At 41.6% G+C, this 16,316-nt stretch overlaps 1 protein-coding gene and 1 long non-coding RNA gene across 4 annotated transcripts; one reads left to right on the plus strand and one right to left on the minus strand.

Annotated features, from left to right (window-relative positions):
* Nucleotides 1-2,283: 2,283 nt before the first annotated feature.
* On the plus strand, nt 2,284-8,350 carry LOC129832355 (uncharacterized). The gene is made up of 2 exons (XR_008755909.1): nt 2,284-2,426; nt 2,529-8,350. It is a non-coding gene; the product is annotated as an uncharacterized LOC129832355 (long non-coding RNA).
* Nucleotides 8,351-10,165: 1,815 nt separating this feature from the next.
* On the minus strand, nt 10,166-15,403 carry LOC129832356 (protein YIF1B-like). Of its 3 annotated transcripts, none has more exons than XM_055896367.1 (8): nt 15,236-15,403; nt 12,618-12,838; nt 12,401-12,505; nt 12,163-12,241; nt 12,003-12,060; nt 11,754-11,909; nt 11,506-11,599; nt 10,166-11,378 (listed from the first exon to the last, which is right to left on the minus strand). In XM_055896367.1, the coding sequence occupies exons 1-8, from the start codon at nt 15,276-15,278 to the stop codon at nt 11,223-11,225; spliced, it is 912 nt and encodes a 303-aa protein (XP_055752342.1). In that variant the 5' UTR covers nt 15,279-15,403; the 3' UTR covers nt 10,166-11,222. The 3 variants fall into 3 exon arrangements, with proteins under 3 accessions (XP_055752342.1, XP_055752343.1, XP_055752341.1); XM_055896368.1 differs by having other exon boundaries at nt 15,226-15,403; XM_055896366.1 differs by having other exon boundaries at nt 15,206-15,403.
* Nucleotides 15,404-16,316: the final 913 nt, after the last annotated feature.

The raw sequence follows: 16,316 nt of genomic DNA on the forward strand, positions 1-16,316 counted from the left end.
CAAATCGGAGGGTCTGTTGTCCGGACCTCTGGCAGTCTCTATGGGGGTGCCACAGGGTTCAATTCTTGGAACGACTCTCTTCTCTGTATACATCAATGATGTCGCTCTTGCTGCTGGTGAGTCTCTGATCCACCTCTACGCAGACGACACTATTCTGTATACTTCTGGCCCTTCTCTTGACACTGTGTTAACAACCCTCCAGGCGAGCTTCAATGCCATACAACTCTCCTTCCGTGGCCTCCAATTGCTCTTAAATACAAGTAAAACTAAATGCATGCTCTTCAACCGATCGCTGCCTGCACCTGCCCGCCTGTCCAGCATCACTACTCTGGACGGCTCTGACTTAGAATATGTGGACAACTACAAATACCTAGGTGTCTGGTTAGACTGTAAACTCTCCTTCCAGACTCACATCAAGCATCTCCAATCCAAAGTTAAATCTAGAATCGGCTTCCTATTCCGCAACAAAGCATCCTTCACTCATGCTGCCAAACATACCCTTGTAAAACTGACCATCCTACCAATCCTCGACTTCGGTGATGTCATTTACAAAATAGCCTCCAAAACCCTACTCAATAAATTGGATGCAGTCTATCACAGTGCCATCCGTTTTGTCACCAAAGCTCCATATACTACCCACCACTGCGACCTGTACGCTCTCGTTGGCTGGCCCTCGCTTCACACTCGTCGCCAAACCCACTGGCTCCAGGTCATCTACAAGACCCTGCTAGGTAAAGTCCCCCCTTATCTCAGCTCGCTGGTCACCATAGCAACGCCCACCCGTAGCACGCGCTCCAGCAGGTATATCTCTCTGGTCACCCCCAAAACCAATTCTTCCTTTGGCCGCCTCTCCTTCCAGTTCTCTGCTGCCAATGACTGGAACGAACTACAAAAATCTCTGAAACTGGAAACACTTATCTCCCTCACTAGCTTTAAGCACCAGCTGTCAGAGCAGCTCATAGATTACTGCACCTGTACATAGCCCATCTATAATTTAGCCCAAACAACTACCTCTTTACCTACTGTATTTATTTATTTTGCTCCTTTGCACCCCATTATTTCTATCTCTACTTTGCACCTTCTTCCACTGCAAACCAACCATTCCAGTGTTATTTTTTTTACTTGCTATATTGTATTTACTTCGCCACCATGGCCTTTTTATATTTTATTTATTTATTTATATTTATATCTTGTTTGCCTTCACCTCCCTTACCTCACTTGCTCATATTGTATATAGACTTATTTTCACTGTATTATTGACTGTATGTTTGTTTTACTCCATGTGTAACTATGTGTTGTTGTATGTGTCGAACTGCTTTGCTTTATCTTGGCCAGGTCGCAATTGTAAATGAGAACGTGTTCTCAATTTGCCTACCTGGTTAAATAAAGGTGAAATAAATAAATAAATAAAAACTGCAAGTAAATTTTATTTTTGAATATTTTTTTGGAAGAATACAACAACAAAAAAATCCTAAATATTTCAAAAACTAAAATCATTGTATTTGGGACAGATCATTCACTAAACCTCAACTAAGTCTTGTAATGAATCATGTGGAAATTGAGCAAGTTGAGGAGACTAAACTGCATGGAGTAACCCTGGATTGTAAACTTACGGTCAAAACATATTGATTCAACAGTAGCTAAGACGGGGAGAGGTCTGTCCATAATAAAGTGCTGCTCTGCCTCCTTGACGGCAATATCAACAAGGCAGGTCCTACAGGCCCTAGTTTTGTAGCACCTGGACTACCTCCCAGTCATGTGGTCAGCTGCCACAAAGAAGGACTTGGGAAAATTACAACTGGCCCAGAACAGGGTGGCACGGCTGGCCCTTAAATGTACATTCATAATATGCATGTCAATCTCTCATGGCTCAAAGTAGAGCAGAGATTGACTTCATCACTACTTGTTTTTGTAAGAAGTGTTGACATGTTAAATGCACCAAGCTGTTTAAACTACTAGCACACAGCTCGGACACCTATGCATACCCCACAAGACATGCCAGCAGAGGTCTCTTCACAGTTACAAGTCCAGAACAGACTGCACGCAAGCAGTAAAATCTGATTTTAAAAACAGAATAAAATATACTGTTGTTACCAGATGGAAAAGACTGCTCCCTGACTTTTGTGGCCCATGCCCTGGGAAAGGCTTGTGTTCAGGGACACTGTGTTAAGCAAGTCTGCATTCAACATGTGTTCCTCCTGTATTGATGAGTGTCAACCGCAACACTTTTCTGTTCATCAGCAGAGTTACAGCATTGTGTGTCTCTTTCTGCAGGGTTGGTGTTTGAGGTGCTGGCCCCTCGCTTCTCCTGCACACGCTCAGACATGGTGTGGCAGAGGGTGTGCTGGAAGCTGCTGGAGACCGTCCCAGAGTGCTGGCTGGAGTGTGTTCTCACTGGGCTGGTGCAGGATGTCAACTGTCAACAGGTAAGGGAAGGGGAGATAGCTAGACGTTATAAAAAGGTGTCAAGCTGTCTGTCTTTGTCCCATGCCTTTTTCTCGTAATGCAAGTGTTCTTTTTCCTCTAAGCCTGACAGAGGTCCAGGATCATGGGGAAGCTGGTGTTGAAGGACAGAAAGTCCACTTAAAAAGCTGTTGTTATAGCCGAAGTCTTCAACTTCACTCTTGTTTTGAGGATTCTTCTGGGCTACCCGGCTCAGGACAGGGAGAGGCCACTACTTATACAGGTGAGTGTACAACAGTCTTTGGTGTTGTGATGATATGTGTGTATTTTCATGACAATGTTGATTGTGTGTGTGTGACTGCGTGTGTGTCCAGGTGCTGCGGTTGCTGTGCCAGGCCTGAGCCAACCCCCTCTGGAGCTTCAGCTCTATGTGAGCCGGGCTCTGCTGCTGTGTGTGACTGAGTGATGCAGAGCGACAGTAGCTACGCTCAGGTAACACCCCTAATACTACGGCACAGTATTGTCACACGATCAGAGCTGTTCATACTAGCTTCTGACCTGTCCGCCTCTTGAGTTATATTCATTTTTACTAGGAAAACGACGATAAACATTTTGTTATGGGAAGTGTACATGTAGTCCCACCTTGTTGAAGTCTGTTTTCTTCTGTTTTGTGCCTACTGATCACAACCCTAATGTCTTTTCCCCTGTCAGAGTTACTGCAGTTCATGCTGGGAGGGATACAGAGCCACCTGGATAGCAGGGTAGTGCATGTGAGGGGCATGGTGGTTGGGGGGTGTCTCCGCTCCTGCATGGACATCAACAGAGCTAAGCTCAAATTTGAGGTATACTACAGTATGGCACCGTACCCAAGGTTTTGGGTGCATCTCAATAGTTTGAAGTGGCTTATATTCTGTTCTCTGCTCATACTGCTCTGAATGAACTGGACGGGTGAAAACAAATACCATAATGCTTTCACCTATCTGCTGTTCAGATCAGTGCAAATGAAAGAAAGGAGATAGGAAGCCACTGTAGACTATTGAGGTGCACCCCTACAATAGGCTTTGCCTGCCTTATTATAATTAATGTGTAGGACACAGGGAAGGGTGTGTGTTCAGTGTTTCTTTCCCTCAGGATGAGGAGACCAAGGATCTGCTCTCACTGATGACTCCAATGTCTGATGAAGAAACGGAGTCGCTTAATGACAGATTGGCTCGTCCTCGAGGTCAAAGGGCAGACTATACCATCCCAGGCTGCTTCAGTGGCCCAGAAATCAGGAGCTGACCCAGACTCTTGTTATACACTACATTTATTAACATAATGTTGTCTGTGAGACTGAAGTTGTATATTTAATTCAAATCATTACAACTTAATGAATCTTCCCACGGGCAGTTAAGAAGGCATGGTATAGAGCTCGCCAACTTGTAGTCCGAAAAAACATAAATGCTTCAAAAATCACAAAAGTTAGATTAACTGATGAAGATTATCTTATTGAGCAGAACATATAAGATCTCCTAAGCCTGTGTTTACCACAGACCTTATTTTCGGTGTTTATCCAAAAACCCTCCAAAAAGGCCATTAATTTCCCCATAGCCTTGTCCAACAAACCATGGTGGAGTTAGTGCCTACAAAAAGATGCCATTTCTATTTCTCTACAGTAGTGTTGTAATAACTAGGCTCTATGTCCCTGTCCTGTGTTTGTATGAACCAGTGATGATTCGCTCACCCACTACTGAAAAGGTGATGAGACAAGCCGCCCCGCCTTGCTACCTCCGAGACTGTCTTGGAGAGTAAGATACAGTATATACAGTACATTCGGAAAGTATTCAGACCCCTTCCCCATTTTGTTACAGCCTTATTCTAAAATGGATTAAATGAAACATTGGACTCTGCAAGGTGTTGAAAGTGTTCCACAGGGATGCTGGCCCATGTTGACTCCAATGCTTCCCACAGTTGTCAAGTTGTTTGGCTGGCCTTTGGGTGGTGGATCTTTCTTGATACACACAGGAAACCGTTGAGAGCAGGGTTCGCACAAGGTGCTTAAAGTACTTGAATTTGGCACTCTAAAATTCAAGTACTGGAAGACCTTGAAAATCAGACCTTTTCTCAAGTTAGTACTTGAAAAGTACTTGAATTAAAATGAGAGCAGAGCAGAACATGATCAAATATGTTATTTCCTTACGTGTTTTCCTTTCACCACAATGGCACTCAGCCAGGCAGGTACAGAATTGATTGATTAAGCGCCGCCAAACATCACATCGATAGCTAAAATGCCGGGCAAATGTAGATTTATTCCTGCCTGACAGGATATTGATGTTAATGAATGGGTTTTGCCAGACAACCAGGGATTTTTACTTGTGAAATAGCGTTTACTTACCATATTTTGTTAATTATTGTTTACCCACTTATTACGTTCCCAGCATTGATCAACGCTCAGAAGGATTTTTGATCAGAGTTCTAATTGCGCCTACCTCTGCGAACAAGTGGAATCATGAGTGATTCATGTATGTTCGTTATGTTCGCCTGCTCCCCGGATTTGCCTTGAAGGCAGCTCATTCATTGCCTACTCTGTCCAAGGGGAAATTCCGCCCACGACATAGGCGGAGAGGTGAAAGGAACTAACTCAACCCAGACAATGGCAAGTGTCAGACGCCGTTGACAGCGGGGATTTTTTTTAACATCCCTCGACTCCTGCGGTGTCAACGGACATCCCCAAAACGAAAAACCCCTGGCTCTCGGAGAATGAGTGTGCAACTGGTAAATAGTCGCTGCTATTTCAGTCAGATGTCTAGCTAGCTCGGTAGCGCTAGGACTCTGGCTATAACTAGCTGACTAGAAGGATGCAATTAGAAGCTAACGTCGAACGGAGCCTGACCTCTGCAGGAGCAGTTGACAAATTAAGATGGCTATAATCAAAAGATTGGCTACAATAATTTATCATAACAAAAAACATTATTTACAGAGAGTAGTAAAACAGACAGCGGTAAGTCAGGCTGCAATGGAGGCAAAGGAAGATCCAAAGAGGAAGCATTGAAGCAAGCAGGGAGAGAGACAGTATTACAGTTGTACCCAAACTTGTGGTCCCATAAGTTTTAAATAGGGTCCCCTGAGAGAGTCCTTCATCTTATTAAACACAATAACTTGTATCTCTTCAAATGGGTATAGAATGCAACATTTTAGAGTCAACTAAAGGAGGGGCATTTTACACTGTCAGAATTCACTTTCATGTCATTGTGTTGGGACAGCTTCTGGGTCCCAAAATGTTGAGTTATAAAGACAATTTAAATATTATCATGTACACTGAACAAAAATATAAATGCAACATGCAACAATTTAAAATATTATACTGAGTTAGTTCATATGAGAAAATCAGTCAACATCATCAGTACTGACTTTACCACTCTTGTGTAGTAAATAAGTAGTGAAACGTATTATTGAGTAGAACTTGTAAGGCAGTGATGAATAGTACGTAATCTTTTTCATGTGGTTGATATACTGCAATCTGGTGGTGACTAAACATTTGCATAATAGGAACTATTACAAATGGATAATCCTTGAAAATAAGTATTAGTGCTTGAAAGTCCTTGCATTTGACTTGCCACTGTCTGTACGAACCCTGTGAGCGTGAAAAACCCAGCAGCTTTGCAGTTCTTGACACAAACCGGTGCGCCTGGCACCTACTACCATTCCCCGTTCAGAGGAACTTTAATCTTTTGCCTTGGCCATTCACGCTCTGAATGGCACACATACACAATCCATGTCTCAAGGATTTAACATCAATAAGGGATCATAGCATTCACCTGGATTCACCTGGTCAGTCTGTCATGGTGTCCACAACGTTTTGTACACTTAGTGTACATACCATGCACAATTTTGACAAGGTGGATGATACATACTGAATTTATACTGTTTTTCATACTAAGATGGGTTGCTTTTTCACATATTTGTTTTTGCAAGAGTTGATGGGTCGGTTCATTGGTTTTCGAATATGTGCATGCCATTGATTAAGAATAGGATGCAATGTCCACCCCAAAATATAAGCTTGTTTTACTCCATTGTTTGTAAACAATATAATTGTACAAATAAATTGGTTACATAAATAATGACTAAATGTTACATGAAATGTAAATAAGAAATATCTCAACCATCTCAACCATCAAATATCTCAATGTTAATATGTATTGGCAATAATTCACTTAATGGTGAGGTATAGAATAATACAACATGTATCTTTTCTCACACTGGATGTTTGAAATATGAGCAGGTGATTTGAGTCATGCTTCTTCAGTAGTGGAATAAAGACAATTAGCACTTCAATGTTCTTAATCAATACTGTGTAATTACTGAATTGATGTATGATTATTAATACAATTGTTCATAGACCAATTTGATACTGTGTCCATTTGTATGAAACTACATTGAAATTACCTGAAAAAAGTATTTAACTTTCAACCAAAACCAAAAGTAGGATATTAGGAAGATGTTCTTAATGTTTTGTACACAATGTATACTGTCCAGAATGTATCCTTGCCATGGCATACTACACAGTGCCTTCGGGAAAGTATTCAGACCCCTTGACTTTTTCCACATTGTTACGTTACAGCCTTATTCTGAAATTAAATTGTCCCCCCCCCCCCCTCAAACTACACACAGTACCCCATAATGACAAAGCAAAAACAGGTTTAGAATTTTTTGCAAATGTATTACAAATTTTTAAAAACTCACATTTTACATAAGTATTCAGACCCTTTAAGTACTTTGTTGAAGGACCTTTGGCAGCGATTACAGCATCAAGTCTTGGGTATGACGTTACAAGCACCTCCTGCGTTGTCTTGGCTGTGTGCTTAGGGTTGTTGTCCCGTTGGAAGGTGAGCCTTCACCCCAGTCGGAGGTCCTGAGCGCTCTGGAGCAGGTCTTCACCAAGGATCTCTGTACTTTGCACCATTTATCTTTACCTCGATCCTGACTAGTCTCCCAGTTCACGCCACTGAAAAACATCCGCACAGCATGATGCTGCCACCACCATGCTTCACCATAGGGATGGTTTTGGCCAGGTGATTAGCAGTGCCTGGTTTCCTCCAGACGTGATGCTTGGCATTGAGGCCAAAAAGTTCAATCTTGGTTTCATCAGACTAGTGTCTTGTTTCTCATGATCTGAGAGTCCTTTAGGTGCCTTTTGGCAAACTCCAAGCGGGCTGTCATGTGCCTTTTACTGAGGAGTGGCTTCCGTCTGGCCACTCTACCATAAAGGCTTGATAGGTGGAGTGCTGCATAGATGGTTGTCCTTCTAGAATGTTCTCCCATCTCCACAGAGGAACTCTGGAGTGCTGTCAGTGTGACCATCTGGTTACTGGTCACCTCCCGGACCAAGGCCCTTCTCCCCTAATTGCTCAGTTTAGCGGGGAGGCCAGCTCTAGAAGAGTCTTGGTGGTTCTAAACTTCCATTTAAGAATTATCAAGGCCACTGTGTTCTTGGGAGACCTACAATGCTGCATACCTTTTTTGGTACCCTTCCCCAGATCTGTGCCTCGTCACAATCCTGTCTCGGAGCTCTAGGGACAATTCCTTCGACCTCGGCTTGGTTTTTCCTCTGACATGCACTGTCAACTGTGGGACCTTATATTAGACAGGTCATGCCTTACCAAATCATGTCCAATCAATTGAATTTCTCAGGTGCACTCCAATCAAGTTTCTAAAAACATCTCAAGGATGATCAATGGAAACAGGATGCATCTGAGCTCAATTTCGAGTCTCCTAGTAAAGCGTCTGAATCCTTATGTAAATAAGGTATTGCAAACATTTCTGAACCTGTTTTCGCTTTATTATGGTGTAATGTGTAGATTTGTTTTTAAATGCATGTTAGAATAAGGCTGTAACAAAATGTGGGAAAAGGGAAGGGGTCTGAATACTGTTTGAACATATGAATCTGGAAATAAATTGTCTTGCAATACTTGGCACCACTTGTCTATTTTTTGAGAACTCAATGGAAAAAAATTAAAATCAAACCAGATGGATAAATTATTTGAGGTTGTCTATGGAGAGTTTCTGTAGACAGGCATATAGAGAATAATATTTGTCTGAGAAGTAAAATCACACCTGTGTCTTCTATATTGTCACTACCCAATCAGACTACGGACAGCCATCTTCATGAGAGACATAACTGATCTCCTTTTACACGAATGAATTGTAAACATAATACCAAAGTATAGTTTTATACAGAGGTCACCTGAAATATGTAGATAGGTTTCTGACAATGTTCTGGGAAAGACCAATGTTGTAGTGTAAGTAGATTCTATTGGTTTCTCGCATTCAAAGACTAAATTGTAAATAAATATTCAATCATAGATTATTAACAAATTGTAAAACCCTAAAGTAGCACAGTTTAAATATAACACAATGTTAAAATATACAAAACAACTACAATCTTTGGGTCGCAGCAGAAAAGCTCAATGCATGACAAGTACTGTATATGGCAAAGTATAATGTGTATACCAAATTTTCCACCTGTACATTTAAATCTAGCCAGAATGAAAGGTTAGCGGGTAGTGAAGTCCATTTCAGTTGCTATTGGCCTATCAGATATGAAAACAATACATTGGTATTACAATCCAATCCTTTTTGATTTTATTATTTAGAAGTCACATAGCTTTCTGTAAGCATGAACAAGGCCACTGTCCAATATATCGATTGCAGCTTTTGTCCAAGCCTTTTCATAATTTGACCACGTCTCGCTATAGGTTATCATATTGAAGTTCCGGTAGCGATTTATCACTGATCAATTATTTGGAGGAAACTAAACCATGGTTGTACTCCCAGCCTGTCGCTTTTTTAAATTTGGTGCCTTTTAGGCCTATATAGGAGTTATTTACAATACAAGATTACAATAATATAAAGACGACATCCATGCGTAAAGGACAAACCTGTTTGGATAATGCTTTGCGCCATTCTGAGATGCACTTTGTGGCCTACTTGAACTTGTTTCGGTTTTTACTGTGGGAATTAGGGCCTCCGTGTAATTTCTATTTATACTGTTCAATTTTGTACACACATCCAGATACTCAGCTCGTTTGTGTGGTGACTTTTTTAGGGATGGGAGAGATTCTCCGAATATTTATTTGTACGCCCGTGGACAGGTCAAGGTTAAATCGGGACACTAGGCTATTATGGCCAGTCTTAAATCATTGGATAAAAAAGTAATGAGTAAAACAAAACGTGCCGTTTCCTTTCAATTTATACAGCTTGTTTCATAACGGGAGGTCGAAGACAGGTTGAATTAATTTGTATACAGGGAGGGACCATGGCATCTGGGCACAATGTGGACGCAGCGGCAGATAAGACACATTTTATTACCATGTGTAACGCAACAATTTCCGATCAAGATCTGATGACAACCACATGTTAATCCAAGGTGTAAACCACAACTTCTGTTATCTGATTGTGCCATGTGACAGTGGGGACAGAGCAGGAGTGTTGGATCAAGATTGACAGGAATATCTGACAAATACATCTGCGAATGTCAAGGTAAGCAGGCTTTATCATACACACTGGCTTTCCTTGTTGATTATCATAACATCCTAACTTGGGGCAGAGAGGGAAAAGGGCTAAAGTGTTAATCTTACAGATACAACATAGCCTTAGTCCATTAAAGCTTATTTCATGTTGGAAAAAAATTGTATCAATAGAAAACGAAGTGAGTGTATGTTAGTGATACTGGATGAGAAATATTCAGCTTCATAACAGTTACATTTTAAAAAGCCATAGCAAATTTGTACTCCAGTTTCAGTTTATTTATCAAGTTGTAGAGAGCATAAGAGGATCCATGTTATTCCGCCTCTGTATATCAAATATTCATAAAAGCAACTGAGGCATGGCAAAGCAACACCATTTTAGCGTGATATTTCTAGTAATTAGTCCCACATTTCAAATGGAAGCTAGTAATTGAACAGCTAAACCATTAAATATTTTTCCAGTTTGAAACCTGAAAATCAATTACAGTGTCATATGCTCATGTATTTTTGTCAAGCTTGTTTAAAAAAGCATCAGCTGTAATTTAAGATCACTTAATGACTTTGTTACATGATAGAAAGCCTTTGATTGGGCTTCAGTTCGTGGCATCAAGACACCAGACATGTACAAAAAGCCTTTTTTGTATTTACAAACACACATCCACAAATCTGTTTACATACATCGTCCTATGATTAAGGACATTAAGAGCGCTTTTTTTGTGCTCACTGGACGGCGCAGGCAAATTATGTTAAAGCCTTTTAGTCAACGTAAGTATGTGATGCAAGAACACAATTAGCCACATGAAATGGCTTCCCTGCGTAGTTGTGACACATTACCCATTTTGGGCTGTAAATTCTGCAGGACAGCCATTTTACGTAGCTAATATCGTTCTTGCGTTGCCTACTTACACAGGCTATGATTTTGCCTTAACTGTGCTTCCATCCTTGGCTCAGTCAAAGCTTTTGCGATTGAGGACCCAAGCTAGATTGCTAATATACAACCATATGTTCACAAATACTTAGAAAACATAACTAATTACAGTATACAAAACATGGCAAGCCAGTCAATTATCCTTCTTAGACAATTACATAAAAAAACAATACAAAAGACAGGTCAACACTACTGTCACACTTGTACTGTGAGACTTGGCAATGCTAATTCTACAATGCCATTTGTGTGTGGTTTTATTTATCCGTGCATGTGTCCCGCACCTCTGCAGCGAATGGTTGGGAGAGGTGATGGTCAGTGAACAGTCTTATCTTTCCATAGAGAGGTAGTGTCTTGTCAGATGAAACACTCCTGGTCAGCTCGTGGTCTTACCTGACCAGGTGATAGGTCAACCAGTACATGAATATGGGCTGGGCGGCTGCGATGGACATGGTCAGGTACATCCTCAGCTGGTTCCTGGCCCCGTGAACCAACACGCCTTGGGCTGCTGCCTCAGACAGGAGCTTTAGTCTCAACGTGCGGATCTGAAGAGAGGACCAAGACAGAGGGAGCCAAAATCAAGCTTGTGAACCTACGTACAGTAGTCAAGGCGCTAGCAGGGGACATTGGGTGGAGTAAATCCGATTCTAGTCCGCTCTTCCTGCTACTCACCATGAAGACGAAGATGGATATACAGCACCACAGCAGCGTTAGGTAATATCCCGTTCGACCAAATAGTAACCCTGCCACGACCCCTACAATCATCCTGCACACACAAGGGAATCTGTCATCATGTCTTTACAACTTAGAAAAAAATTATAATTAAGACAACTTCCATGTTGAAAGACAGGGAAATCCAGAACCACAAACTGCAATGTCATACTAATCATGTCAGAGAGAGCGAGAGAGACCAGCCGTACCCCACATATTTGTATCCAGAGAAGGCCACAAGATCGATGGTGGTGAGGTCTGTGTTGACTGTGACCAGGTAGAGACTGAGGAGGACAACCAGCACCTCCATGATGAGCCACACCAGGGCTGAGCTGGCCTGCATGCCTAGGATCTCAGGGGTAAACCTAGAGAGGGGAGGTGAGGGTTTAGAGATACAAGTTTCAGGATACTCTTTATACAGAAAACTGGGAAGAAAGGTGCAAAGTGGACCAGTTTACCTGTTCTGTGTTCCGAGCGCTAACCCAGCCACCAGGATGTATGTGATAAAACCCATTGCTGCAAAATAATATAAAACAATGTTAAAACAATAATAGGCTAGTTACAGGTTTTATTTGTTTGGTTCAGTCAGGGTGGTAGACCTGACCAAATCTCCTTTACCTGGAATGTACAAGTCAGGAGCGTTGATATCAAAGCGTGGAGCCACTGGGGTGTCCTGTTGGTAGCTCACTTCCCAGTTCTAATCAAAAACAAAACAAAAACATACATCACCCAATCAATGAGAGCCATCCTAGGGCATAAGTTCAGTATCAGCTTGGTAGCTCTGAGTCTGGACATGGACACAAGCGATACCAACAGATGGTGACCATAGTAACACAGGGTGACATGGCATCAGTACCTGGTGCATGTAGGGGAAGACTAGCAGGCCGAGTTTCTTGCCCACATAAACTGTGTCCACAGCAAAGTAATATTTCAGCTTAGAGATGGGGAGGAAACGATCCAGCTGTAGATTAAATGGAGCAAAATCAAGACAATTTAGGCCCACTTAATGACACTCATGTTGCTACTTACTAACTGGTACCACAACTATGTACCATCACTACCATGAGTCTTACATTTTTGTCCACCAAGTCCTTGCCCTGGCTGGCCAGGCTGCTCCCGTAAGCCATGGCCAAGTTGGACATAGGGTCTGAGAGGAGGGTCCGGCCGGGGTGACCCATCGTCCCAACACCCTGGCCCTGGAACCCAGTGGGCTGCACACCCGGCGCTGCACTGGTATCATCAAACAGCTGGCTGGGGTCTGTCCCATCCATTGACGTGTTCCTCATTTCGGGATCTGTCACGCAAGAGGCAGATGAAAGCACATTCTGGTCAGTGGAGTGGGGAATACAGACTGCAAGTACTGTGCAACACAAGCATGCATTGTTAATACCTGTGATATGTGAAGTTGTAAGGTGACGAACTGCAAACTTACAATGCATTTGAAGGACAACCAAAATGTAGCTGCAAAAGGAGGAGCCATGCAGTGCACATTGACACAATTCAACAAATAGCCTAGCCTAAACAGACAGTGCCTATAACGGGGTCTCTTCACTCCATGTGTAAGATATTCTCAGTCATCAATTCTGGGTGTGTTTTATCCCGAGTGCAGAATGGTCACATCACGCACTAAGCAGATGGACACCCTTATGTCACCCCAGCCGCTTCCTATCAAATGATGCTTTGTCCTTTCACAGACATCCATTGGCCTGCACTGTAGACTAATCTTATTATTAATACTTAACAACGAGATCAACTGAGATCAGGAACCTCTTTCTCAAAGAGTGAGAGAGATCTGGCTAGAAGTCAGCCAGGACAAGTAGGCTCTAGTTCAAAATGAAACAATGAAACTTCAAACAGACACTCTTATAGATCTCCACTTGTGGTCTACTGTAGAGCTGGGACGATAAACCAAAAATTATCGATACCAAGCAAACCAAGGATTTAGAAGTAGAGGAATGTGAAGTTTGAAATGAAATAAGTCTGCTAATATGGGCTATTGCTAACTGGACAAATGGTACAATATTACAAGTAGTAGTAGTTGTTAAGCGTCATATAACAAAAGTAACTGGTGCACACTGTTTTAAAGTTATTCAATTTCTCATTATCGTGCCAATTTACCACGATATAGATGTTTGTCCATATCGTCCAGCTCTAGTCTGTCTCAAAAAAGCCTATAGGTCTAAATAATGAAATACAATGTTTGTTATTCATTAGAAGCACATCTCTGAATCTCTATTTCTGACCTATTTAAAATGTATAGGCCTAATGTTCCATATTCTTTACCAAGATCCACAAAAGGTTCTACAGCTGCACCATCAAGAGCATCCTGACTGGTTGCATCACTGCCTGGTATGGCAACTGCTCAGCCTCCGACCGCAAAGCACTACAGAGGGTTGTGCGTACGGCCCAGTACATCACTGGGGCCAAGCTCCCTGCCATCCAGGACCTCTATACCAGGCGGTGTCAGAGGAAGCCCCCCCCCCCCCCCCCTCTCCCCCTCTAGAACACTGCTGCTACTCTCTATTATTACCTATGCAGTCACTTTAATAACTCTACCTACATGTGCATATTACCTTAACTAACCGGTACCCCTGCACATTGACTCTGTACCGGTACCACCCTGTATATAGTCTCGCTATTGTTATTTTACTGCTGCTCTAATTACTTTGTACTTTTATTTCTTTTTAACTGCATTGTTGGTTAGGGGCTCGTAAGTAAGCATTTTACTGTAAGGACGGTCTACACCGGTTGTATTTGGTGCACGTGACTAATAACATTTGACTTGAATGTCCTCGAGTGGACTAGTTACAGTTTTGGCAAGACTTGAAAATGTCTGTCTAGCAACAATCAACTTGACAGAGCTTGAAGAATATAACAAATAATAATGGGCAAATATTGTACAATCCAGGTGTGCAAAGCTCTTAGAGACTTACCCCAAAAGACTCACAGCTGTAATCACTGCCAAAGGTGCTTCTTTGAAACATTTATTCATTTTGTCATTATGGGGTATTGTGTGTAGATGGGTGAAAAAAAATAGAATCCATTTTGAATTCAGGATGTAACACAACAAAATATGGAACAAGCAAGGGGTGCTAAATTACGTTAATGTAATGTATGAATACTACTCTGTATTGGGAACAAGTTCTGATTGGACACTGGGCGGAGACCAACAAGAAGCTAACGTTAGCTAACAAAACAAGAGGCACAGTCCCATGTCCAAATTTAGAAGCAATGGAATACAGGAAATACGTGAAGGCTTGAAATCGTAACTCATGAGAGCGAATAGCGCGACCTTCTAACCTACACCTGAATAATGTAGCCCGAAACTGATCAGACATGTTTCAGATTATCTGTCGACATGGAATATGACAACGTCACCAGATAGCTTATCTAATGACGTGGCTAACAGCCAGCTAGCTAACTCAGTCTTGTGCAACATGCGTTAGCTAGCCATATTAGTAAGAAATTAGCTGTCATGATTGATAACAAACCGCATATGACACAAAACAAGCAAGTTAGCTTGCTACATTTGCCAGGTAGTTAGTATAGCTTTGGCTTGAAGAGCAGCCATCGAGTGGGTTAGCTTGTTAGCTAGCTATTACTAATAGTATTAGCATGCCGGTTAGCTACATTTCTAGGCCAAAAAGTTAAGACATCTTACCAATAGTTTGACCAACGTACGTTAACTTACGCTGTCTGAACACACTTTGGGTTGCTGTGTAATCCATGTCCATCAATTATTACAGGTAGTTTCGGATATCGTCTATAAAAACGCTGATATGAAACCATTCAATATGCTTCCTACAAAATTTGTACACAGCCACACCCATGTGTCAACTGGCCAATGATAGAATCGTAAAAGAAAAGACGAAGTTCTAGGAAAAATGTGGACCAATCGAAATAATCCACTATAATTAACTTATTTCTACGTCTACCATTTACCATCACTTCTTGGACAGACCAGAGTCTTAGATATGCCGTTTTACAAACTTATTTGTCCTGTAAACATTACAAGGCCATTTTGATAGCGCACAGGGCTGCGGGCCAAACGGTTGTGGGTTTGCAGACTACCATGGACAAGAGTCGGGGTGGAAAGATCTCCTATATAGTAAAATGAAAAATAGCCCTTTATAAACATTTCATGCAATTCTACTTTATGTTATATAATAGCGGAAACTTTTTTTAATACCACACGTTACCGAAATTACAAGATAAAAATGGACAGAGAGGTTAGGCATCTGTTAATTTGATCATATTTCTCCAACTCCAAATCAGTGTGTCTTGTTCGCAACGAAACTGTCCCTGTTTGCAAATAATAAAATCTGAGCATGGTGCTGTACTTTCAAAAGTTAGGCCTACCTTTCCACCCCAGACAGAGTAGGCAAACCAACGCAGAACAAAAATAAGCTTTAATTGCGGGCTACTCTTCTTCCGTGGCTTAACCCAATGAGAGGTCACAAGTAAACCCAGTTGTCTTGGTTTAAACAGTTTACTCAATTGATAGTGACAGAATTTGATTATTTCCCAAGCAAAGTAAATGTATTGTCTCCTCGGCTATGGAAGGTTATAGCTCAGCCTCTGAATATCCAAGAAACGAAACAATGATACCCCGATATGCATCGGATTCATGTCTTTCATGGGTATTTTACAGCTTGTTCCTATATGTAAAGCATCGCGGACCAAAGCGATGTCAAATATCACTTTATTTAATCTCATCCGTTTTATTTTCTTCAAAATCTTAAAATAGTAAAATTTTGTTAGTAAAATCTAAT

This window comes from Salvelinus fontinalis, chromosome 33 (genome assembly GCF_029448725.1).
Source record: "Salvelinus fontinalis isolate EN_2023a chromosome 33, ASM2944872v1, whole genome shotgun sequence".
NCBI classification, from domain to species: Eukaryota; Metazoa; Chordata; class Actinopteri; order Salmoniformes; family Salmonidae; genus Salvelinus; species Salvelinus fontinalis.

What these genes read in the sequence shown, in the direction of transcription:
- LOC129832356 (XM_055896366.1), bottom strand. Translation starts at nt 15,278, where the DNA reads ATGGACATGGATTACACAGCAACCCAAAGTGTGTTCAGACAGCGTAAG. An exon ending in TCCTGACTTGTACATTCCAG is followed by an intron (nt 12,061 to 12,162) that starts GTAAAGGAGATT and finishes ATTATTTTGCAG; the next exon opens with CAATGGGTTTTATCACATAC. An exon ending in TATCCATCTTCGTCTTCATG is followed by an intron (nt 11,379 to 11,505) that starts GTGAGTAGCAGG and finishes TCCTCTCTTCAG; the next exon opens with ATCCGCACGTTGAGACTAAA.